The following is a 25229-nucleotide window of genomic DNA, read 5'->3' on the forward strand; positions in this document are numbered from 1 at the left end:
AAGAAGTCTTTGGCGTGTCCATTTTTATATAAAATTTAATAACACAAATATCACTCACAATGTTCCGTACATGTCCTAAAACTTATGATTTGTTAGCAAATGCTGCAATACAGTAGTTTCAGTATGTTGCCAGTCATTAATTTTCAACAAGCTACCAATTTCCTGCGCTTAACGAAGTAAACAAATTGTTTTATAGGGCGCCATATTGAGATTGAGAACCATGGTTATTATGAAATATAACTTAGCCCCAATACAGAGATAAAGTAAGACTCTTGCTTCTTAAAAATCAGGTAAAGAATAACTACTTACAATAACTTTTGTTGGTACCAATACAGGATATACGGGTCCAGACCAGACAAATTTTGTTCCGCGAACGCTGCGGCCGTGGATTGAATTCGCTGACGAGGTTTTCTGGAGGGATTCCATTCCAGTATAGGCTTTTACAAAAAAGGAGTGTACAGGTTTCTTTCGTCGCCAACAAATATCCGTGATAAACACACAACCTTACCAGGATTCGAATCCGGGACGGGACCCCCTGCTTATAGTAAGTATGGTCACTACTAGGCTAGGAGGCCTTTAAGTGGTTAGGTATTCGACCTTTAAAATGCAACATCATGTCAGTAGTTCAACTATCGACCGAAGAACACCGCCAACTGGGTCGAGTGAGAATGGAAATTCAGCATGTGACACGAATGTGAACAGCATTCCTATGATGAGTACTAACAGTTTGACTGACCTTCGGAGAACCTTAAGTCTTTGTAATAAGGTTCAGGAACACTCGATCAGTTGACAGTGTGGACATAGGTATACGGTCGTGTGATGCGTGTAATTGTAGTTAGTAAGATTACCGCACATAGACTACGCTTTATGAAGCGTTACTCTTTTGTCTAAAAATTATAAAACATGGGAGGTACTATTCAATTGCATCCTACGCTTTTCAATTGTTATTTCGTGATTTATTGTTAAACTTCTGTCCTATACCTTAGTTTTTAGCTATAAAAGGAACTCTACAGACGAAACGAAAGCACTAGACTTTTTTTCGGGTACTTTAATAGTACCTAAATAAGTTGGAACTAACGCCATTATCACCTGTAACCGAAAAATATCACGAATGATCACGATGGGGGTGGGGGGTTCGAGAAGACATAATGTGTTAAACAGAACTCAACAATCTTCTCATTATTTTATTATTATAGCCTTTTCTTCCATATCCATTTTAGTTTAGCTATGTATTTTTGAACTAGTTGTTTTATTTATTTATATGGATCCCTCTCTGGTTGAAGGCCTCCTCCAGTTTTTTCCATCTTTCTCTGTCTTCTCCTGTCTCCATCCAATGTTTTCCGGCTATTTGGGTAATGTCTTCGGACCAGCGTTTCTTCGGCCTGCCGGGGGGGCGTTTTCCGTGTGGTCCCTTCCATTTTGTGGTTTGTATGGTCCATCTTTTGTCTGTCATGCGGGATACATGGCCAGCCCAGTTCCACTTAAGCTTGAGAGCATGGGTAAGAGCCTCGGTTACCTTGGCTTTTTCTCTGATTCTTGTGTGTCTTATTTTGTATATTTTCCGCAGCCCCGTCATACTTCTCTCCATAGCTCTCTGCGTAGTTCTTATTTTCTCTTCACTTTGTTGGTGTATTTCTTTATTTTAAAGAAATCTATAACTTCTTCCAGGTTATAGTTGATCTTCTGTTAACCTCTTCTTCGTTGCTGGTTTTCGAAAATGATACCTGTTTGCCTAAATATATATAGTTATTAACATACTCTATTGTCTCGTTACCAATGATTATAGGCTTTTCATAACTGTTGGTCATCACTTTTGTTTTATTAGTGTTAATTTCCAGTCCTACTTTGCTGCTTTGTTCAGTTAGTGTTCTCATCATGGTTTCTAGGCTTGTGGCAGTTTCTGAAAATAGCACTATGTCGTCAGCGAATCTTAGATGACTTAGACAACAATCTTCTCATACCCAAATAAAATTCAAAAGTGGGCCAAATATGATCACATGATTTCTGGACGAGCCCTTATATGATCAATCTAATAGGGAAATGATCTGTGAATCACACACATGTATCAGTTGGCCTCATTTCATCGTCTCTGACAAATCAGAGACAACTAGACTTTGTTGGTCAACAAAGATCATGTTTGTTTTAAATTTAATGAAGGACACAATCTGATAAAAATAATATGTTCAAATAAAAAGATAAGGGACGTCACCAGCGACCGTAGAGCTGGCAGCTTCCTCGCTTACGCGATACAACGGGACAATGCTGCCAGCATCTACTGTACCATGCCAATGGGGGATAATTTGTATTATTTTATTTATTTTAACCTCTAGCCGGCACGAATCAAAACTTGCTAAGGCAAATGCAGTTTTGATTTAACAGAATAAAGTTTAAATTTCAGTGGAATGGAAGGCCTTTTTACCGGACCCGGTACACCCTAGGCTATAAGGCTGTTTAATTAGAAAAAAAAAAACAAATTTAACTGATTTGCAAGACCAGTGATCCCATAAGTGTACCGTGAACAAAGTTTTGTACGGTACACTAATTACATTGACTTTTAGGTTGAGTAACTGTAATGATTTTGGTTACCGTAGACAGTTATCTAGTCTAGTGTAGATAAGACTTCATTAACCTAAGAATCCTTGTTTTACGTTAACAGATAATATAACAGGTATATTTACATGAGATAAGCAGGTGTCCTGATAAACTCACCTTACTGCTTCAGTTAACCTTTAAAGCAATGTCATATGAGCTTGTATGTGGGCCATACTGAAAGTTTCTGGATTCTGATATATGAGACTACTTATTTTTTCTAAGTGGCCAGTCCAGGAATTTTCAGTATGACCTAAGTATGTTAGATAAAGATAAAAAATAGTTCATTCAAGTAGGCATACTACAATGTGCTTATGAACGTCAAATAAAGCTATACCGGTTCCAACCCTACACCTCTGCCTCGAGAAAATTTAAATCCCCCCTCAATTGGAGGAGGGTATCCCAATATGGGACCGGCAACAAACTCGGCGGGACACATCTTTTCAAAACATTATTACATCTTATAATTAACATGCATTACGAGTAAATAAGAAAAATACAATTTAAATTATTATAGAATTCATGCAATTATACACAGTAGGTATATTACTTTATAGAAATTTGATTAAAAAAAACATATATGTACATGGCATCATACAAATACGTAGCTCTTTCAGAAAACATATCAAATTCTTACAAAAGGAAAAGAAAATAAAGTCAATAAAAAAAATGAGAATACATAATATATGAATCTGACTGAAGTTAGAATACTTGGTGTAATATACACTTTAAGGTGTTGACATACATGTAGTACATAGCAATAAAAATAGATGTCCTCAAAATTTGTTAGTTGACATTGTTTTTACACAAACACCCTAAAAAAGAGTGTATTGTTCAAAGTTTTAAATCTTGTAATGTTACTCTCTAACAACAAGTTGCTGATTTAAACTTAATAAAGTTTTTAAATAAAATATCCTTTATGACCTAAACACAAAATATGATTATTTCTGATCAGTCTAGGATAATTAAATTAATATTTGACATTAAGTAGGTAGTTCAATATAAAGTGTTTTGTTCACTTTATTTAAACTTACTTCCTTGACCTAAAAGTCTGTACAATCAGCAACACTCCTAACTGTACATTGGTGGACCTTACGCCTTTTGTAATAAGGTACTATGAAGAAGTGGTTGATGGTAGGTACTATGAAGTTATGAACATGCGTCAGTGTCAAGTACATCAAAACATTATTATCATTAACTTCCTCATAGCAACAAAATCAACAATTTTGATAATAATTTTCTAACATAATACAATCCATACTAATATTATAAAGGCGAAAGTATATCTGTCTGTTACCTCTTCACGCTTAAATTTGGTGTAGAGATAGTTTGAGTCCCGGGGAAGACCATAGGATAGTTTTTATGTCGGAAATCATCCCTGAAGACAGTGCAAAGGGGGGTGGAATTGAAAGAGTTAGTGAATTGCCTAATAGTTGAAGTAAGCAAGGCGCGAATTGAATGATTGCTATTAGCATTATCCAGGCACTATACCTACTTTAGCTGCTGTCACTAATTCCATGCAGACGAAGTCACGGGCAAAAGCTAGTTATTTATAAAAGAGTCTAACATATTAAGGAAATTGTGGAAAAAAAATGACAAAATTAGTTTTGTTAGTAAAAAACACAATGGTTAAGCATGATAAGCAGAAAAGCACTCGAGTGACATTGACTGATAACTTTAATGGACAATGATACCCATTAACTAATGACCAAAACATAGTTACTGCGGGTAACAATCTTCTAAGTTTGTAAGCAATTACTGTTTAGTTTATGTATGTTTTATTATGTATTCAGGCTCTGTAGTGAGATATAGACAACAATCATGTTTATAATTCATAATATTTTTATTCAAAATAGATTCTTACAGAACACTTTTTGAAAGTCAAAAATTGTTGAGAATAAATAAAATTATTTACATATAATAAACAAGCCTATTAAAATTAAACTTATATGCCACTCTTGACTGTAGATAAGGTACCCAACCATACGTGTTTATCAGTTAAATAATTGTCTACTCTATAATAGCCTTTCTTTATTAAAGTATCTTTTATTACAGCTTTGAACTTGTTTTCTGACATATTAATATAACTACAACATATAATTATAACATCAGAGTATGAAGCGAAAAAAGGTAGATATTGGTGTACCTATTTAAGATGTTACTGAACTAGTTTTATAGGATTTTGTTTTCGTGTAGTAAAAGCAAGATAAACCCTCTGTAGAATTTCGCGTGAAGTTGACTGAAAGTATCAGCTTTCTCCTATTCTAAATAAAAAAATACTAATTCCTATTAGATACTGGTTACTCAAACATTTAAATTCATGTACCTAAGGGATAAATTGATCTTTATATAACAGTGTGAAGTAGAATCCATATACATTCAATTTAACAATTGATCTATTGAGAGTTACGGCCAATACACGGCAATTTCATAATTCACATTAGCATAACAACCGGCAGCTTCGTGCAGCAGAGAATGTCAAGTAGCAATTGATTCCAAGGTATTTGTAACCAATTCATTCATTAACTTGCTATGCATACTCGCATAATCACTCGACCAACCGTCAGTACGAATTATAAGCGTGGTAAAATATTGGAGTGATTCTAATAATCGCATTGTGACGTGAATCATCGCAGAGGCGGCAACATTACTTTGCAAACTTTAAAGTTAACTCATGCGGAAATGATTACCAAAAACTTTAACTTGACATAGTAACATCGAAACCCTACAAAATGAGTCAAACTAGTCGATAAATTCTGCGGTAAATGCTACGCTTTTTAGAAAAAGGCGGAGTCGCTGTCGGTAGCTTGGGCGATGGCGGTCAAATAACGGCTGATGACGGCCACTCAATGTATGGCGGCCGTGCTTTCCTATTGGTTTCACCTCAGAACAAAAACGTAAATAATGCAAATAAATAGCACAAACTGAAGAGAAACTTACCGCATAACAGTAGCAATAGGCAATAATTTTCCACGACCCACAAGCACCATTCACTCACAACACAAAACACTCCACATTCACGCACGAATCCGCACGATTGACAATTTGACAATCTTGTTTAGAATGGATAGAACACTAGCGCCACGTGTTTGGAAATGCGTTACGCGCAATGACTTGAAGTTGCATCATACAGTAGTGACAACATGAGGGAACAAAACCATAAACGTATAGAATTGTTGCCATTTTATGAAACAGTACCCCATTTATTTTTGTGAATGTTTTATATTCATTTTTAAAAGATTCCCTCAACAGAATACCATATGAGATATGAGTAACAAAAACATTAATATCTGTTATTATTTGCCTTTATTGTTTTATGCGACGTGGTTATTGACTGTAAATTTATACGATAACAGTTGTTTTGGAGCGGTACGCGATTGACACTTCGTTTAGTTTGTTTATGGTTTGATCAGTTTGACAGATGTCAGATCTGATGTTCAATTTTAATTTCGATTTTAGGGATTGAAAAATTTGTAACTTTTAAAATGTTGACCAGAAATTGTTTTAAAATTACCAGTGCCTCATCAAGAGCACTTTTATTGAGAAATTATTTGCTTCACGAAAAACGTTTGCCCTCGCAATGCTCGTGCCAATTCAACTTTAGCAAAGCAAGGTTATGTTTTGATTATATTTCCTATATTTTATTCATATTAAACGAGCTTAATTGCTGATTCTTGAAATTATTTTCAGGTCTAATGATACTAAGGTATTAGCCAAAGTTGCCAACACTACTAAAGATCTACGCGTTTCATCAGGGTCTGGTGAAAAAGTAAATTCTGTAACATCACAAATATTGGGATCCTCGGAGGAGTTATTAGAGAAAATGATAGCTGGCCTGTCGTCAGATATTCATCAAAAGAACAGAGTGTATAAGAATGATTTAGTTAAAGTGATTGGGAAAGTGAAAGAGTTAAATTTCTCAAGTAAAAGGCAGGGGCTGTTGCTACTGCAGTGTTGTACAGAACTGCTCCCAGATGAGACGCCTGCGACAAGGATAGCGCTAGCTGAGGAGGTGTGGGCAGCAATCAAGTAAGAAACATTTACTATTAGCAGGGTCCACACAGAGCGAGCATAGGCGTGAGGCAAGTTCCTCGCACAATATATTTATATTTATGGTATTAAAATCACAATATATTTACTTAATGTGTTCGTTTTTTACTCATTTCATTTCATATTCTTGTAAGGCCCAATATGCATTACAATATTTACAATTTACACTCAATTTCAATATAATTAGATCACTTCATAAACCAAATAATGTACCATTTCTTTAGTTTCATTGACTTCTCTAACAAATAAAATTCATCCCAAGTTAGGTTTGTATGTATGGTGGGCCTAAGAATGGTATATTTATACACAATGAAACACATTTATTATTGTTGTACTTTAAACTGGTATGTCAGTGATTAGAGTCAATTTCATTACAACAATGGGGTAAAATGACAAAAAAATGTTTGCAAAAAGCTGTTGATTCACCATTTCACTGTCACTGTGTATTCAGACATCAGGTTTCTGTGTGTTAGGTCCTTTGTGGATTCTATTTAGGGAATGCATTAACCGGCCGAACTTCATAACCGGTTTCGGTTATGGTTATGCCCGAAATATATCCGAATATCGGTTATAATCGGTTACGGTTATTTTCAACAGAAAATGATAAATATACAATAAAGTAATTAAAAAATTACGAAAATAAAGGTAAAGTATTAGGGAATGTATAGAGACAGACAGACGACATAGAGAGAGTGTCGAGCAACTGGTTCACAGAGGCACAAGACCGAGAACGGTGGAAGAGGTTGGAGGAGGCCTATACCCGGAAGGGGTCCTAACACTACTAGATTATACATAATAGTATTTAGTTTAAAAATAGTTTGTACATGTGTTTAAGGAATAAAAAGGCTCTTTATTTTATTTTATTTTTATTTATTTATTATTAGGGAATGTGAGTAACATAAGTCTTCGTTTTGTAATAAAACACACAAAATACAGAAAAAGTAAAATATGACCTTGGATGTGATACAATATTCAATAAAAATATTTCATAATATGGGAAGTAAATTTGGTATATTTTCATTATTAAAGTACACGAATGACAAAAAATATAGTCACAGGCGTCACAGCCAAAAAAAGGCAGGATTTTGTAGTCATTAGATGATAAAAACATAGAATTTAAGTCATAAATAAATAACCGAAAATAACCGTAACCGTTATTCGACTTTCCAATATTCGGTTATAAAATTTTGTCAAAATATTCGGTTATAACCGATTTGCATTCCCTAATTCTATTGATATTCTTAGCTTTCAATATTTACCATGTGATTCACCATTTGATTACAGGCCTCACACAAAGTTCACTGTGGAACACTACAATGAGCTCCTCCGTGTATATATAGCCAACGGCAAGAGCGTCAAAGCAAGCACATTTATTAACTCCATGGCTCCTGTGATACCAAATAATACCACTTATGAATTAATACTGAGAGCACTTGGAGAGGTAAAATCAATCAATACTCAAATATTTTATTTATGAAAGTAGTAAAATATATTTAAAAAGTTTTCTCCTATGTCAGTTGCTTAGTTAAATTACTGTTTTAGTTTCAAGCATTTTAAAACAATGAACACCAATAATACAAACAACAAATTAAAAAAATCAAAAGAGACTTTTTAAATCCTATGTTAAATACTTACTGCTCAACAAGTCTTAGCCACTGAACAGAGTCAAATGAAATTTGAGATAAATATAAGTTAAAATAAAGCAAACTTTTAGAAGACTTTATCTTAGCTTCTAAAGGGGATGGAAATAAGTACATAGTAGTACATATAGGGGAGATATTTGCGTAGCAGTTTAACTACATCTATATCCCAAAAAGTTGCGAAATAACTTTGTAGGTACTCTTTGCATTCGGTCATGTCTTACTTCTATGTGTATGATTTCAGACAGGAGATATAAATCAGGCGACTGAAGTGTTGGCAAACATGAAGAACCAAGGTTTGCCGGCCACTGAGAGTGTTTTCAACTCACTTATATTGTGTCAGGGTAAAGCTGAGTAAGTTTATTATTATGCTCTTTAAAGTCTTTGGTCAAAGATGACCAAAGACGCCTACAGTTATAATATGCATGGTATTCAAAGGGTTAAGAAAAGGAGGAATTGGTCAAATGATTACTGTTATTACTTATGCTGTCAATGCAACCTTCACACTTTCTTTGCGCCAATAATTTTGGCGTGTTTGTGACCTTTTTAATGACATATATTTTCTAAAGGATATAAAATACAATGGGACAGTTTTATTTATAGTCTGTCACACTATAACTGTAAAAGTTTTTTGAACAGCTGAATGTATATTTCGCGATATAAACAAAATCAGTATTTGTACCAGCATTTTTTTATTCATAATCATCACTTCTCAGAAACTACGAAAACGTCAAAGAAGTCCTAACAATGATGAAATCCCTCAAATTTGAGCACACCATCGACACTCACACATCTATATCCCGAGCATTAGCGTTCAACAAGAAAGAAGAGCTTTTGCTGAAAGAGATGGAGATGGCGAGGCAGAATGGACATCAGTTTGAGGAGACTCATGTTATGGAGATAGTTAAGAGTATGGCGGCTGGGAAGATGTATAAATTGGTGCCTAAGGTGTACATTTTAATACTTTGTAAAATTAAGTTTTACAGGAATGACAAAAAGTAAAAAAAACGGTCAATTGCGAGTCGGACTTGAGCACGAAGGGTTCCGTACCATTACGCAAAAAACGGAAAAAAAATCACGTTTGTTGTATGGGAGCCCCCCCACTTAAATATTTATTTTTAGTATTTAGTGTTATAGCAGCAACAGAAATACATCTGTGAAAATTTCAACTGTCTAGCTATCACGGTTCATGTCATGAGATACAGCCTGGTGACAGACAGACAGACGGACAGTGGAGTCTTAGTAATAGCGTCCCGTTTTTACCCTTTGGGTACGAAACCCTAAAAATATGGGTGACGCTAAAACATTTAATTCATAACCGCATAAGTCTATAGTTTCGTCCATGAAACTTTAAAATTCTTTTTAAACGAAATAATAAAAGGTAAATAAATTGGTTTGTTCCCATTTTACCCTTTTCTCATAAACTCCGTTTTAAGTAGGCTGAGAGAAAAGATTTGGACTTGTTACCGTTTTTACGGCCTTCATAGACGGTACTAATCCTGCTGTGAGTGTGAAGCTGGAGGTCCTAAGTTTGAATCCCAGTTTGGGCATTTATGTTTTTTGTCCATGGATATTTGTTCCTAAGTTATTTTTTACTTGTTTTTATTTTTACCCTCCCATACAAATTGGAGCAGCAAAAATCTATGGATCAGCTAATTTTTTTTTCGCGATTTCGGTGTTGGTCCCGTAGTAAAAGTTACTCAGTATAATCCCAAAACCTCCCTGGCAACGGGAATGCAGCTATTTTTTAGCCAACCTGTATATTTCGTTATATTTCCAGATTCTCCACTACCTACCAGAGACAACTTTAAAAACCCCATCTATATCTCCATACATGCAAAGCGTCTGCACATTACTAGTCTACCAGAATCATCCTTTAGTGGCCCTAGAGATCTATAAGTGTCTGCCTTTGCCATCATTTGGGCCTAAAGACGACCAAGGCCTGCATGGACGAAGCTTGGTCAGAGACTGTGTTAAGGCTGGAATCGTAAGTAGAAATCTGTCTAGCGCCATCTAGTGACCTCTTTCAGATAGTTGAAAAAGTTAAGTAGGTATACTATTAGAACTTTTATAAACGCCATCTAGTGAGCCCATTGCGAGGGTTCAAAAAAGTTAAACATAGATATCAGATAGCTACTTTTATTTGCGCCATCTAGTGTGCTCAAAGGCGTAGCCAGCCAGTGAACTAGGGGGGGGGGGGGGGGGTCAAATTGTCACTTTAGAACATTTTGGAAAATGATACTTACTTATAGCATTAGCAGAGGCGTATTTTAAAGATTTGGGCAGAATAGGCCTGATGACAAATTTTGAAATCCCTTTTATTATTGTCGGTACACTTGTATTGGTTCCGAAAAACACAATATTCCAGCTATACTCATAAGATTTAACATAAATAATTGCATTTTATTATAGCTAGTTTAAAATTCGCGCGAAATCGCCTCGCACGACATTTGTGACGTCACCATTTAGTTGGTGGTAGGGTGGTAGACATTGTTTACATACTTACAGTTACGAATTTCCCTTGAATCCGTATGATATTGTTAATTCAGCACCATATATTACGATTAGGGATGATAAATACACTAATAAAATGTATCACAATAACTCATTTTACACAAAAACTCTCACACGGTTGCAATTTAAGATGAATTATTTAGATACATGTAAATTTTGAGTGAAAATCACCGAGCGCCGGTTTTACTTTTTAATTTTTATTTTTTTCTAGTTACTACAGCCAACATGGCAATGATAGTTCCATTCAGCCAAATAATTAAAAAAGTTTGTTGGTGAAATATCGTATTATTTAGCATTTTATTTAGACAATAACAAATAGATATCTGCTTTATATCGTGTAATAATATTTTTTGGACGTAAGTAATAAATGTTTAGTGGCGAAATAAAAATTTTTTTGTCACCTTCGAACTCTTTGGTGAGAACGTATGGATTTCGGTCAATGAGGTTGTCTATGTTGCTCTAAGAAATATTTTATGGATTGATGACGTCACTGTTTAGAACGCTTCTGATTGGCGTTTCAGTAATAATGGCCGATTGGAGAATTTTGCACTTTTATTTTATTGAATATATTAATAATCCTTCAGTTTATACTGATTTTGGGCCATTTTTTAGAATCATATTAACATATATGTTTCTTTGAAACCATTATTTCCATTTGATTCTTTGTTACTTGCAACAGACCTATTAGATGATTTGGATGATAATGTATCTTGTATAAGGAAAAAACCCTGTTTATCCGCCCCTTGCAGCCTGCCGCCCCGGGCCATGGCCTCCTTGACCCTAGGGTAAATACACCCCTGTCTATTAGGGCACATGTAAAATAAATGATATTCATATAAATGTTGTTTTTCAGCCTTCCACAGTACTAAGCACAGTGACGGAACAGCTGATGTCATCGGGTCGAAATCCTATAGCTATACAAAACGCGGCAGAATGCGCCCTCCAACAGGACAAGGTAAATATCTTTTCACCACACCAGACCTGCTAGCATGATTTGCGTTCTCGCTACTCCAAACATCTAGCGCGACTTCAAGTATGGGCTCGCGCGCGAGAACGCAACTCGTGCTAGACGATCAGCTGGTGTTTTAGTACATAACCCAATACAAGTATAATAATATATTGAAAATTCTATTCCCAAGGCATTACTGGCCATAGATCTCTTCGACCGTATGAAGCAGCATGGATTACCGATACGCCCTCATTACTTCTGGCCGATTATGCTCCGAGCATCCAAAAATACCGGTGAAAAAGGTACGTTTTCAAAGCCCAATTTATGATGTACTAATGCACTTGTTTGTAGTAAGTGCATTTTTTGAAGTAAAATATGCCCTAGAATGCATAATATTAAGATTATTTTTCTAATTCCCTATTTAGATTTACTGCATGAGATAACCCTGTTTTGACTATTATTTTATCTGTGATATTATGATTAGAGTGTGTATTTTTGTTGAATTTGTATGCCAATAGGCACGACATAGTGATACTGACATATTTATTTAACATCTTGTAACTTACCTATGTTGAACAAATAAATCTTTGAATCAAAATATATAGTTATGGTAGGTATTTCAAATGTATAACATTTTTTGTCAGCAAAGAATTTGATTTTATGTTTTATAACCGACTTCAAATTTTGTAAAAGCAGCTTCTCATTTCGTTGAACTCTTCTAATATTGTAGGCAGATATACATATTTGCTTTTCACGCAAATACTTTGCACGTAATTTCTGTGAAAGAAGCTAATAAATAAAATTATAATTTTACGTCAAATCATTTCAGGAATAATGAACACCCTAACAAAAATGATCGAAATGGACGTGAAACCCGACTACGAGACCATTTCTACCTACACTCTACCCTACGTCAGTTTCACCTCCGCTCAGAATCTGATGAAAAAGTTCCAAGATGCTGGGGTTTCAGTCACAACAGTTCTAACCCCAATGATGGAATACTTGTTGAATACTGGGCAAGTTAGAGCTGCTAGCGAGATATGTAAGAGGTTTAAGATTTCAACCCTATTCAGAATCTCATTTCAACCCCACTCGCAATTTTTTGTAACTACAAAACTACTTTGTCGTATTGTATTCAACGTTATTTTTATGTTTTATCCTAATGGGGTGGCTGATGTGGAATTGTGGTTTTTGGTCACAACTGTACTGTCGCCAAATATTACATTATTTGTTGAATGCGGGGTATGGATAAGTGATTTTAAGATTTTAACCCTACACAGAATCTCATTTTAAACCCATTGAGAACTGTAACACAATTTTATGAAGTTATTTTTTGCGACTACAAATCTAGTTTGTCGTAAGTTAATAGAAGTTATTTTTAAGTTTTAACTTAATCAGGATCTGATGAAAAAGTTTCACGTTGCTGGATTCAGTGATCACCAAATATTGAAACTTTTTTATATTGTAAAATCGTCAGGTGACAAGCAAAACTCACTAATTACTAAAAAATAATTAAACTAAAATCAACCTTATGTGAGTACTAATATGGTTCATTATGGCTATGACCTTGAGGTGGTAATTAGTGAGTTTTGCTTGTCACCCGACGAAATAATCCTTAACGCTTTAAAAGAAAGCTCAAACTCACTTCACCACTTCAAATAACACAACTCATTTTCCAGGCGAACTCTTCAAAGGCAAAGTTGACATGGAAATCCTCCTCAAACCCCTCATAAAAGGTTACCTCATAAGTCTGGACCTCAAGTCCTCACTCCACATTCTAGAAGACGGTATTCAGAAGGCCTCGGACAAGAGTAAGGACTGGACGGGCAGATTCCTGTGCACGTTTATGAAGAAGAAGAACGAGTTTGGTGATGTTTTCAAATTTGTTAAGGTTGGTATAGTATGAATTATCTCAGGTGATTTTTTCGGGCTCGGACCCTAATCTGTAAAACAAAAGGTATTGTTTCCTTTATGCAGTGGTTACAATGCTTACTGCTAATAGCCCCGACTTAAGTAACGGGAACAAGCACGTTTAAAAAGCAAATTTACTTTTCTAATTATATAGTTCAAATTCATGAAACAGCCCATTCCGAGATAACACCTTCTGTTATCGTCAAAAACAAGGCCGCCCTGATTGTTCTCTGAACGAGGTGTCATATGAATTTGAACTTTAATACTATCACGATAGTTGCTTTTTAAACGACATGGTTGCTTTGGCACGTGCTATAGACCGCTCTTAAAAGAAACAAAGGCTTTTGTTTAACGGATTAGCACCCGAACCCGAAAAAATCATTTGAGATAATTCATACTTATATTTGAATATTGTGGTTTCTTTGTAAGTTTTCCGCGATTTTAGTTTGCAGTTTTTTACAGTTATATCTCATAGTAATTTACGAAAAAATATTTAAAAAATACTCAGTACCAAGTTTTTAGAATGTGTCCGTATGAAAAAACATAATTCCTTAAAAAAATTGTATAGGTAGGTATACACATACTGTTTAATGAGGCTGGTATTTTAATTTTATATAATGATTGAACTAAGTAAGATGGGCAACATTGTTTAGCGTCGTAGGTTCTAGGTACTTATCTTAAAAGATATTGTTAGCTAAACAATTCCTATTTAATTAAATCGCAAACTTCCTTACCTAAAGAGGGCGTTACTATTTATTTATAGATTCATAAGTTGATTTACATTTTTTTTTTCAAGCGACCACTAAGAATAGTGGCTTGAATGTATTTTATTTATAATAATAAGCTATAATAAACTGAATACTGAGATATAGAAAAACTGAACTAAGATTAGTTAAATATTACGTCTTATTCCCTTATTAACACCATCCTTTATTTTATTTCAGGAATTAAGAAAAACTCCCTTAAGGATATCCACATCAGCTGCAGATTTCTGCCTCACCCACATACCGGAATCTGTAAAAGAAGAGACAGTCAACCAATTTAAAGAGGCCATTATAGCTATCACGGATGAGAGGTTGATAGATGAGGGGGAGCTGTTCGCACACCAGCTGCCGCATCCGGTTAGTTACCTTATCTTATCTTGCTAAAAATATAAACGATACCTGAATGTGTAAAAGAAGAGACAGTCAACCAATTTAAAGAGGCCATCATAGCTATCACGGATGAGAGGTTGATAGATGAGGGGGAGCTGTTCGCACACCAGCTGCCGCATCCGGTTAGTTACCTTATCTTATCTTGCTAAAAATATAAACGATACCTGAATGTGTAAAAGAAGAGACAGTCAACCAATTTAAAGAGGCCATCATAGCTATCACGGATGAGAGGTTGATAGATGAGGGGGAGCTGTTCGCACACCAGCTGCCGCATCCGGTTAGTTACCTTATCTTATCTTGCTAAAAATATAAACGATACCTGAATGTGTAAAAGAAGAGACAGTCAACCAATTTAAAGAGGCCATCATAGCTATCACGGATGAGAGGTTGATAGATGAGGGGGAGCTGTTCGCACACCAGCTGCCGCATCCGGTTAGTTACCTTATCTTATCTTGCTAAAAATATAAACGATACCTGAATGTGTAAAAGAAGAGACAGTCAACCAATTTAAAGAGGCCATCATAGCTATCACGGATGAGAGGTTGATAGATGAGGGGGAGCTGTTCGCACACCAGCTGCCGCATCCGGTTAGTTACCTTATCTTATCTTGCTAAAAATATAAACGATACCTGAATGTGTAAAAGAAGAGACAGTCAACCAATTTAAAGAGGCCATTATAGCTATCACGGATGAGAGGGAGTTGTTCGCACACCAGCTGCCGCATCCAGTAAGATATTTATACTTGGTCAAGCAAATCTTGTCAGTAGCAAAAGGCGGCAAATTTAAAAAATCGCGGGTTAGCAACACTGTTTTCGAATAATTCCAAAATCGCGGGTCATCTGTGTTTTATCTGTGGAATGTGGATCGTGAATGACAGCCATCTTGTTTTTTTACATTCTGAATCGTTGCAAATTCAAGAGAAATTTCGGGTGTCACCATTAAATACCAATATAATAAATAAGTTTGTGCATGAACTTAAGCAATAGCAAGGTGCCTACAATGTACAATCATGCTCGTTGATCGTAAATATTTGTAAAATTTGAGGTTATGATAATTACATGTTTTGGTTCGATGTACGTTGCTGCTTTTCTTAGCGAAATACTGTTCTTTAAGTGTTGCCCTACTTCACTTTGCTGTACATTGCTACTGACATACTTTGCTTGACAGACTATATATTATTTTATGTCAGTGACTTCCTACTGGCTGTTGTGTTTTGGCCGGACCCCTAATACAGGACCTCCAGTTTTTAGAATATTTTGAAAATAGCGTCTAAGGATTAGACTTACCAATAACCTCTAGCCAAGACAAATGCAATTTTAATTCGTAAAAACAAAAATTCTAAAAGGAACACAGGCGCTGAAGAGTGATATGACATATATTTATCAAAAATACCAACATAGGTAGTTGTAACATAATCCTGGCATCGCCACTATCAGATGAGGCCAGAATGATGTGCAATCTATACTTAAAAATAATGTAGTAGTGTAGGTAATACTACAATACTACATTATTACTGTAGATCTCTTTACAGGGGTGACATGGTAACTGCGTGACGAAACCCTATACTTTAAAAAAATAGATTAAATAAAAAAACCGGGCAAGTGCGAGTCGGACTCGCGCACGAAGGGTTCCGTACCATAATGCAAAAAAAAAAAAAAACGAAAAAAAAGCAAAAAAAAAACGGTCACCCATCCAAGTACTGACCACTCCCGACTTGCTTAACTTTGGTCAAAAATCACGTTTGTTGTATGGGAGCCCCACTTAAATCTTTATTTTATTCTGTTTTTAGTATTTGTTGTTATAGCGGCAACAGAAATACATCATCTGTGAAAATTTCAACTGTCTAGCTATCACGGTTCGTGAGATACAGCCTGGTGACAGACGGACGGACGGACGGACGGACGGACGGACAGCGAAGTCTTAGTAATAGGGTCCCGTTTTACCCTTTGGGTACGGAACCCTAAAAAAGATTCAGAATAGTTTTTAATGGAAGACCTTTTTGTAGGCCTCTGGGCTATATGATGTTATTTAATATTTTTTCAGCATATTATATGCTAGCAATAATATTTATCCTATTTCTCATCCTTTTTGTTATAAATAAATGTTGTCTATTTCAGAAAAATATGAACGAAGAAGGCCTAAAAGCGCATCTCAGTGAACTGGAAGCTAAAGGCATGAACACACGGGGTGTTCTGAGGAGGCTACTCCAGCAGTATTGTAAAGAAGGAAATTTGACAGCTGCGAGAGAAATTATAGATAAATGTCAGAAAGAAGGGGTCAGTATGTGCATATTTTAACTTATACAATCCACATTCAAAAATAATGTTCCCTTTTTTATTTAGAAATCGTTACTATGCTCAGTATTTCATCCTGCTTTCTCTAGACTCTAGGTAAACACTAAATAAATAAAATAATGATTTGACAGATAACGAAAAGAAAGAAACACGGATTTCTATGAATATGTAACACCTTTACGTCACTTTGTATTAGCAAAGAGAATTTGAAATAGAGAGTTACTGTCATGGTTAATTATGTAGCTACAGTACATTTACTGCCTTCTTTCGACAGACGATTAACACTGTTAGAACGCCGTTTCACTTTGATAATTTTTTTTTCACTGATATGTGTTAACTTGTTAAATATTAATATTAACGTCATCTACTCGAGCGTAGGCTGAAGGTTATGGCGCCATCGCTCGAAAACATTGCACCATACCTTTGGCCTAGTGTCGAGTAGATGGCGTTAATATTAATATTTAACAAGTTAACACATATCAGTGAAAGAATAAGGATCAAAGTCAAATGGCGTTCTAACAGTGTTAATCTTCTGTCGAAAGATGGCAGTAAATTTACAGTGGCTACATAATTAATTTGACAATCCGCCTCTATACACTCTATTCTCTTTGGTATTAGGTATGTAAAAAAATTAGAATCTTTATTTTTACCCCAAATTCCCAATTTGCAGATATTCCTCTCAGCCGGCATGAAAGCCGCCATATTCGACCTCCACGTCAAATCCGGCGAGCTAGAGCTAGCCGAGCTAGCCTTGGCCGACCTAAACAAGTCGTCACCCAACTTCACCTTGGACGAGTTCAAGGTCATCGACTTCGCGACCATGTGGGTGTGCAGGAAAGAGACGGAGAAGGCTTTCGCTGTTATAGAAGAACAGAGTAAGAAGAGGTAGGAAGATTAACTGATTAAACTGTTTTGCAGACTTTTTAGGCATTTGTACTCTAAGGTGTTATTCTATGGAACTTGCTAACTATGTAAACAAACCGCCATATTGGAATTGTCTCTGAATGATGAATTTACTAGTGACTTTTGTTTACATAGTTAGCAAGTTCCATAGAATGACACTTTAAGTGAAAATTGGCACCTTATTACTAAGCTGTTTGTCTTTCAGCGAGCTCTATCCTCCTAAGGCCCAAGGTCCTACCTATAGTACAGTCACCTGCAATAATATGTTACACAACGAAGGCCGCAAAAATATCTGACACGATCTTATTTGTAGAGGCATAAGAACGTGTCACATATTTTTGCGGCCTTCGAAACGTAACATATTATTGACTGTACCTATACTTCTTGAGTTCTAAGAAATTTAAACCATATTCAATTGGAACAGTTGCATTTTATGTTGTGTTAAATTTTCAAACAAATAAAAATCAACTCTATTCTCTGCACTATAGGTTCAAATTTCAGTGGCAAATTTTAGGTTTTTTATTTGTATGGCTGGGCCTCAGGTTTTACTATGCCAACTGTGACAGTACGTGTTAGAGTGATAAGAAAAAGCGTGACAAGGGGGCCTGGGTCCAAAAAATCTAAATATTTGTGTTATGTAATATATGGACGACGCCCAATGATGCCGGCGGTCAATGCCACTGTGCGAGCGAGACAGCGCAAGACAGCGAGTGAGCGAGATACGAAATAGCTGGTCAATATACGAAAGTTTTCGTGCTTGGCGGCCTTACTTTAAGCTATAAGGCGGTTAAATTAGACAAATATACGCAGTGAGATTCAAATCTATAGTCTGTATCTTTAGGTATTTAAAAAACCGGGCAAGTGCGAGTCGGACTCGCGCACGAAGGGTTCCGTACCATAATGCAAAAAACGGCAAAAAGAAAACGGTCACCCATCCAAGTACTGACCCCGCCCGACGTTGCTTAACTTCGGTCAAAAATCACGTTTGTTGTATGGGAGCCCCACTTAAATCTTTATTTTATTCTGTTTTTAGTATTTGTTGTTATAGCGGCAACAGAAATACATCATCTGTGAAAATTTCAACTGCCTAGCTATCACGGTTCATGAGATACAGCCTGGTGACCGACGGACGGACGGACGGACAGCGGAGTCCTAGTAATAGGGTCCCGTTTTTACCCTTTGGGTACGGAACCCTAAAAAGAGTAAACTAAATCTACTCTCAAATGGCTCCTTAAGCCAGTTGAGGGTAGATGAAAACATTACATGATCAAAATAATGTAGGTTAAAGTCAGGTCGTTCAGTGACAGATCCAGGTGGTTTTGTATTTGGTCGGTTGATCAATAAAACTAAAATTTCAGACGAGTAATGGGCGGTCGCGGTATAGCCATGAACTGCTTTCGTCTCCTCGACGCTACAGCGACCCATGGAACCCTCGAAGACGTCAAACGCATGCTAGACCTGCTGACAAGACTGCGATACTGTCAGCCGACCAACGCCATGCTAGGACCTGTCGTCAGATGGCACCTTAACAAGTAAGGTTACTAGCTCTTCTATTTTGAACAATTCCAAAAAAAGAGACTACAATAAAATCTATAAATCATCGAACCTGCTCACGAAATTTCATGAGAATCGGTTGAGAAATGCGACCTGTAGATGAAAACAAGAAAACATTATTATACAAGCTGAAACTGAGACCTTCGCTCTCGCTTGGTCAATATATAGTAGTTTATGCCCTCCGGCCGGAAAGCGTCAACTTTCGGCCCGCTGTGCTAAACGAAGTTGTCGCTTTCCGGCTCCGTTCGAACAGAAAAATATACACGCCTCGGCCAGTAATTAAGAAAACCTCAGATCACATGGAATAGGCCTGTTGCAAGTAACAAAGAATCATGGAAATAATGGTTTCAAAGAAACATATATGTTAATATGATTCTAAAAAATGGCCTAATCTCAGTATAAACTGAAGGATTATTAAGATATTCAATAAAATAAAAGTGCAAAATTCTCCAATCGGCCATTATTACTGAAACGCCAATCAGAAGCGTTCCAAACAGTGACGTCATCAATCCATAACATATTTCTTAGAGCAACATAGACAACCTCATTGACCGAAATCTATACGTCCTCACCAAAGAGTTCGAAAGGTGCAAAAAAAATATTATTTCGCCACTAAACATTTATTACGTACAATAAATATTATTACACGATATAAAATAGATATCTATTTGTTATTATTTAAATAAAATGCTAAATAATACGATATTTCAACAAAAAACTTTTTTAATTATTTGGCTGAATGGAACTATCATTGCCTTGTTGGCTGTCGTAATTAGAAAAAATGAAAAATTAAAAAGTAAAACCGGCGCTCGGTGATTTTCACTCAAAATTTACATGTATCTAAATAATTCATCTTAAACTGCAACCGTGTGAGAGTTTTTGTGTAAAATGAGTTATTGTGATAAATTGTTGTAATGTATTTATCATCCCTAATCGTAATATATGGTGCTGAATTAACAATATCATTCGGATTCAAGGGAAATTCGTAACTGTAAGTATGTAAACAATGTCTACCACCCTACCACCAACTAAATAATGACGTCACAAATGGCATGCGAGGCGTTTTCGCGCTAAGTTTAAACTAGCTATAATAAAATGCAATTATCTATTTTAAATCTTATGAGTATAGCTGAAATATTGTGTTTTTCGGAACTAATACAAGTGTACCGACAATAATAAAAGGGATTTCAAAATTTGTCATCAGGCCTATTGTTGGCGAGGCAAAGCCTGAAGGCGACATTTCTTACTTTACTGGTATGTAATATAAATACCGGGTGTGGCCTGTAACATGAGCAAATAATTAAAACATAGATTGTACTCCTCAAACGGTGACACTTTTGTTCAACAACTTTAAAAAATTATGAAGTATTTAGACTCCCCATTTTTCATACAAAATAAATATTATCTTCAATGGACGCCATCGCCACGCCATATCATTGTGATTGACGTTGCTTGTCACGCCTTAAACATAACAATATTCGCAATACATTGCGTCTTAGAATAAACTTTAAAGTGTATTAAAAATCAAACCACTTATTTTTCAAAGTTGCTGAACAAATGTTGGTCAGTATGAGGAGTACAGCCTACAGTTTAATTTTCTGCTGGTATTATAGGCCACACCCGGTATATGTAGTAGGTGTATTAAAAATAAGGTTAATTTATGTTTAATTATTTTTTGCAATGAGTTTTGATTGTCACCCGGCATTAATAATAACTCCAAATCTGTTTTCAGCACAAGTGATAATTTAACATGTAAACTTTTATTCACCGTATTCCTTTGCTCCCCAGCAATGACCTACGTGAAGCCGTCAACGAATTCAGCCGTCTCGCCCAAAAATACAACAAGACCCCTCTCAAACACGAACTGCTCTGCAAGATACTAGAAACCATTAGTGATGGTGGCGAAGATAGGTTCGTTGTGAACGCGAATAGTGGCGGGTGGGCGAATAAGCTCGCTCAGACCGTGTTCAATGTTAACAAGAGGATACACGGAGCCAGCGATGTACAGGTATAAATAATACTAGAATACCCCCAAATACACGATCCACTTCAAACACAAGCCATATACTATTCTCTAGCTTTATAATAATAATGTACTTTATACCTAAGTATAAAAAAAACTTTTTTTAATAATCTTTTCGTTCCAGCTAACATTAATAGCCGCGCTAGCCGAAGTGAACTACAAGAAAACGCTCCGCAAAATGTTCCTTGACCCCAACGTCAAGTTCCATCCCGACGCTCTGCTCCGACGCTGCGAGCGATTCGCAGACGAGAAGAAAACTGCCCCCTTACATACTATTGCTGAATGCGCGAAAGATACGCGTAGAATTGACCTGGATGAAGTTTATGAGCTAATACTAAGTGTACATCGTAAGTATTTTCAAAACTAGTCACTTTTCCTATGTTTATCGACGAGATATAGGTTTGCAAATGAGAAGGAAACTGCCGCCTTGCCTACAATTGCTGTTGTAGTTATCGTTCTTCTACCCACCAACGGAGTGGCAGCTGACGTTCACATTACACTTAAGTTTTTCGACGAAAGTCAAGTTTTCTCCCGATGCTCTCCTCTGTCGCTGCGAACGATTCGCAGATGAGACGAAACTAATGCCTTACACGTATTTTCAACTAATATACCTACCTACTATAAATGAATGCGCGAAAGATACACGTAGAATAGAATTGATTTGGATGAAGTTTATGAGCTGATTTTGAATGTCTATCGTAGGTATAATTTTAACCCTTTACCAGGCTAAGGGATACATATTTCCCACATACGGCACTTCAAACATGTGTTCTATTTTCGATGAGTAAGACTGACATTCGAGTGTCATTTTTGAAATGTCAGCCTGGTAAAGGGTTAAACATAAAATTTTGCTAAAAAGAAGAAATAAGACCATTGCTGCAGCGACTACCGTTTTTCAACCCACCAACGGAGCGGCAGCTGATGTTCACTAAGCACTTAAATTTCTCAAATTTATGCTTAGGTATACATGACTATGACCCAAAATATAGCGGGACCTGTCTGAAATTAGTTACAAGTAGGAATAAGATTCCACTATTCTTTCGGGAAATGAAAAGATAATATTTTTTAATGTTTTTTCTTAGTTTACATGACCTATATGAGACTTTAGAGACATGTAGCTTTAAATAACCCTTTTTTCAGAACGTCAAGATGACTGGCGATCAGCGCTTGCTCTATGGGAGAAAATGCAAGAATCCGACGTGAGACCATCACAGAAGTTTTTAAGAAACCTCTACGCTCTGCTCAAAGCTAATAAAATAAAAATTCCACCACAATTATCTACGTTAATGGATAGACAGGAGGCCAGTCAGTAGACTTTGTGTTTAAAGGACATTGAAATAAAGTTCAAAATTCAGTGCTTGAATATGAACAGTCAATATCACATTGACAAATCGCTGGCCCAATATCACATGGTTCTATGTTTCAGTGACTTTAAGTCGAATTCAACACCTATCTTGAAAATGTAACATAGAACCCTGTAATATTGGGCCAGCGAAATGTGCTTAAGCTAGTTATTATTCATGTTTTGCTATTGTGAATCTTATGAGCAACAAATTAGGTTGCCAATTGCAGTGTCTTGTAAAATGTATTGTAAAATTTGTATAGTTCTTAAATCGTCAGGTGACAAGCAAAACTCACTAATTACCACCACAAGGTCATAGCCGTTGTGAACCATATTAGTACTCAAATAAGGTTGATTTTTCTTTAATTATTTTTTAGTAATTAGTGAGATTTGCTTGTCACCTGACGAAATTATTTTTAGTTGTGAACGTAGTGAAATTGTAGTGTAAGTCCAGTCTGTGATATAAAATATGACTTGTTGAAATAAAATTAAGTTATGTAATATTGCATTGTCATTTAATCACCCTTATAATTACAAAATTACATATTATTATGTGTGAATAGTTCACACTACAAAAGGATATGTATGGTCATCAACGGATACATCGAAGCGACCAAGTCGAAATATGTGACCATAACTCTATCTTAAAAACGTTTATGTTTTGGACGTCATGTCCAACTTATACAAAGATTAACCAACTTTATTACCAGAGTATGTTACCTATACAATATACAAAAGAACATTTGCAGTGATATTTCTTAAGGGGCCGGTATATGACGTTTTCGATTTTGACCTCACTTTGTAACCATAATTTGTTCAATAAATGTTTGATAATTGCATTAAATTACACGTAAATTTATTCACGAAGAAACCGTGTACCGACTCTTTATGCCATTATATTTTTAATTTGCTGTTATTCTCTACAAACCGACACTAAAAGTATCAAAAAATCAAAATATGGAGTTCCGTTTGAGACAGAAGCAAAACAATTTTGTCTTTGACAGTAATTGAATTATTGTATGATTTTGGAAGCTAGATAATTCAGCTACCAATTTATTATCGATTTATATTTTTACTCACAAAGACAACACAGAAATTCAATCTCAAATGTAAACTTTCGAACAATTTCCATACATTGACGACATCACTCAAAATTCTTCTTCAAGTCAGATGCCCGTTGGGGCTACACCGGAGCACACGTGTACTTCTTCAAATGAAAATGACAGCTTGATTTTCTTCCTTTTGACAATTATATTGACATTAAATCATATACGCACACGAGAAAGCATACCAGTAGATAAAATGTATTTCAAAAAATAGGGTACATAAATATCAGCTCGCGTCTCATTTAAATTTCATTTGCTGTTATTTACGGGTCATTATTGTTGAAAACCGCAGTAAACTATCTTAAAATAATACGATTACAGCCGAATTTAAGTATTATCTTCCTTCAAAACTCGCTTAAAATGAAAAAAGTTTAAAGACTCATCTTTACTGATTGGGATCAATTTTTATTATGCTGGTATCATTTTGCGTCATTTTAAAAACGTATTTGACTTCTGTATGTCAATGAATTTTGATGACAACTGTAATCTTGTATTATATTATAGAACTTTTATATTAAAATATTGCCTATTAACAGGAAGAGTTATGTAATTCGTATAAGTAATACCTGAAAGTCTTGTAACTAAATCTGTAATACCATGGATTGCGACGAATAAATTATTATGATTATGCCGTTCGTTCCGTCTATATGTATAATGCGTGTACGTGCTGTTCTCTGAAAATCTTCAAGAAAAAATAAAGGCTAGACCAGCACTAAGTACTAGCAAGTTTTTGCGGCTTTGGAGACCGAGATGAAGCTTACAGGCCAATAGCGTTGTGGCCTGGTTATTGTTATGTATACCTATGTATCGAATGTTTTATAAATTTACTATAAAAAGCAATGTTTTATTTCGATTAGGTCTACATTTTGTGCATATTGCATATCTGAAGTATTTTCGTACTAAACTTGAAACTTTCGTTGAAACTAAATAAAATAATTATTCCAAATGTACAGTCACCTGCAATTTATGTTACACAACGAAGGCCGCAAAAATATCTGACACGATCTTATTTGTAGAACCATAAGAGCATGTCACATATTTTTGCGACCTTCGAAGAGTAGGTACCGTCATTACTCATTAGAATAGAATAGAATAGAAGTCATTTATTGTTTACCGTGTACAATAAGGTGGAATACAATGTTATACACATACAGTCACAACGGCAACCCATATCGGGTATACAATATTACATTTTCAACT

The 25229-nt window shown here is 35.7% G+C and overlaps 2 protein-coding genes across 2 annotated transcripts in view; one reads left to right on the forward strand and one right to left on the reverse strand.

The window, feature by feature from the left end:
* Positions 1-5686, reverse strand: part of LOC134789641 (ADP-ribosylation factor 6) — a 79872-nt gene extending 74186 nt beyond the window's left edge. Inside the window, exon 1 of the mRNA XM_063760232.1 lies at positions 5530-5686. The gene's annotated coding sequence lies outside the window, so the exon portion shown is untranslated. The remainder of the gene's footprint in view (positions 1-5529) is intronic.
* Positions 5687-5935: 249 nt separating this feature from the next.
* Positions 5936-23291, forward strand: LOC134789642 (leucine-rich PPR motif-containing protein, mitochondrial). Its single transcript, XM_063760233.1, has 17 exons — positions 5936-6202; positions 6280-6618; positions 7924-8080; positions 8524-8633; positions 8996-9227; positions 10060-10266; positions 11647-11748; positions 11933-12044; positions 12572-12784; positions 13422-13633; positions 14598-14774; positions 16925-17083; positions 17772-17986; positions 19363-19536; positions 21347-21566; positions 21706-21928; positions 22722-23291. The coding sequence occupies exons 1-17, from the start codon at positions 6075-6077 to the stop codon at positions 22892-22894; spliced, it is 3153 nt and encodes a 1050-aa protein (XP_063616303.1). The 5' UTR covers positions 5936-6074; the 3' UTR covers positions 22895-23291.
* The last annotated feature ends 1938 nt before the right edge of the window (positions 23292-25229 follow it).

Source organism: Cydia splendana, chromosome 4 (assembly GCF_910591565.1).
Source record: "Cydia splendana chromosome 4, ilCydSple1.2, whole genome shotgun sequence".
Classification (NCBI taxonomy): Eukaryota; Metazoa; Arthropoda; class Insecta; order Lepidoptera; family Tortricidae; genus Cydia; species Cydia splendana.

What these genes read in the sequence shown, in the direction of transcription:
- LOC134789642 (XM_063760233.1), top strand. Translation starts at nt 6,075, where the DNA reads ATGTTGACCAGAAATTGTTTTAAAATTACCAGTGCCTCATCAAGAGCA. An exon ending in TTCAACTTTAGCAAAGCAAG is followed by an intron (nt 6,203 to 6,279) that starts GTTATGTTTTGA and finishes AATTATTTTCAG; the next exon opens with GTCTAATGATACTAAGGTAT. An exon ending in ATAAATGTCAGAAAGAAGGG is followed by an intron (nt 17,084 to 17,771) that starts GTCAGTATGTGC and finishes CCCAATTTGCAG; the next exon opens with ATATTCCTCTCAGCCGGCAT.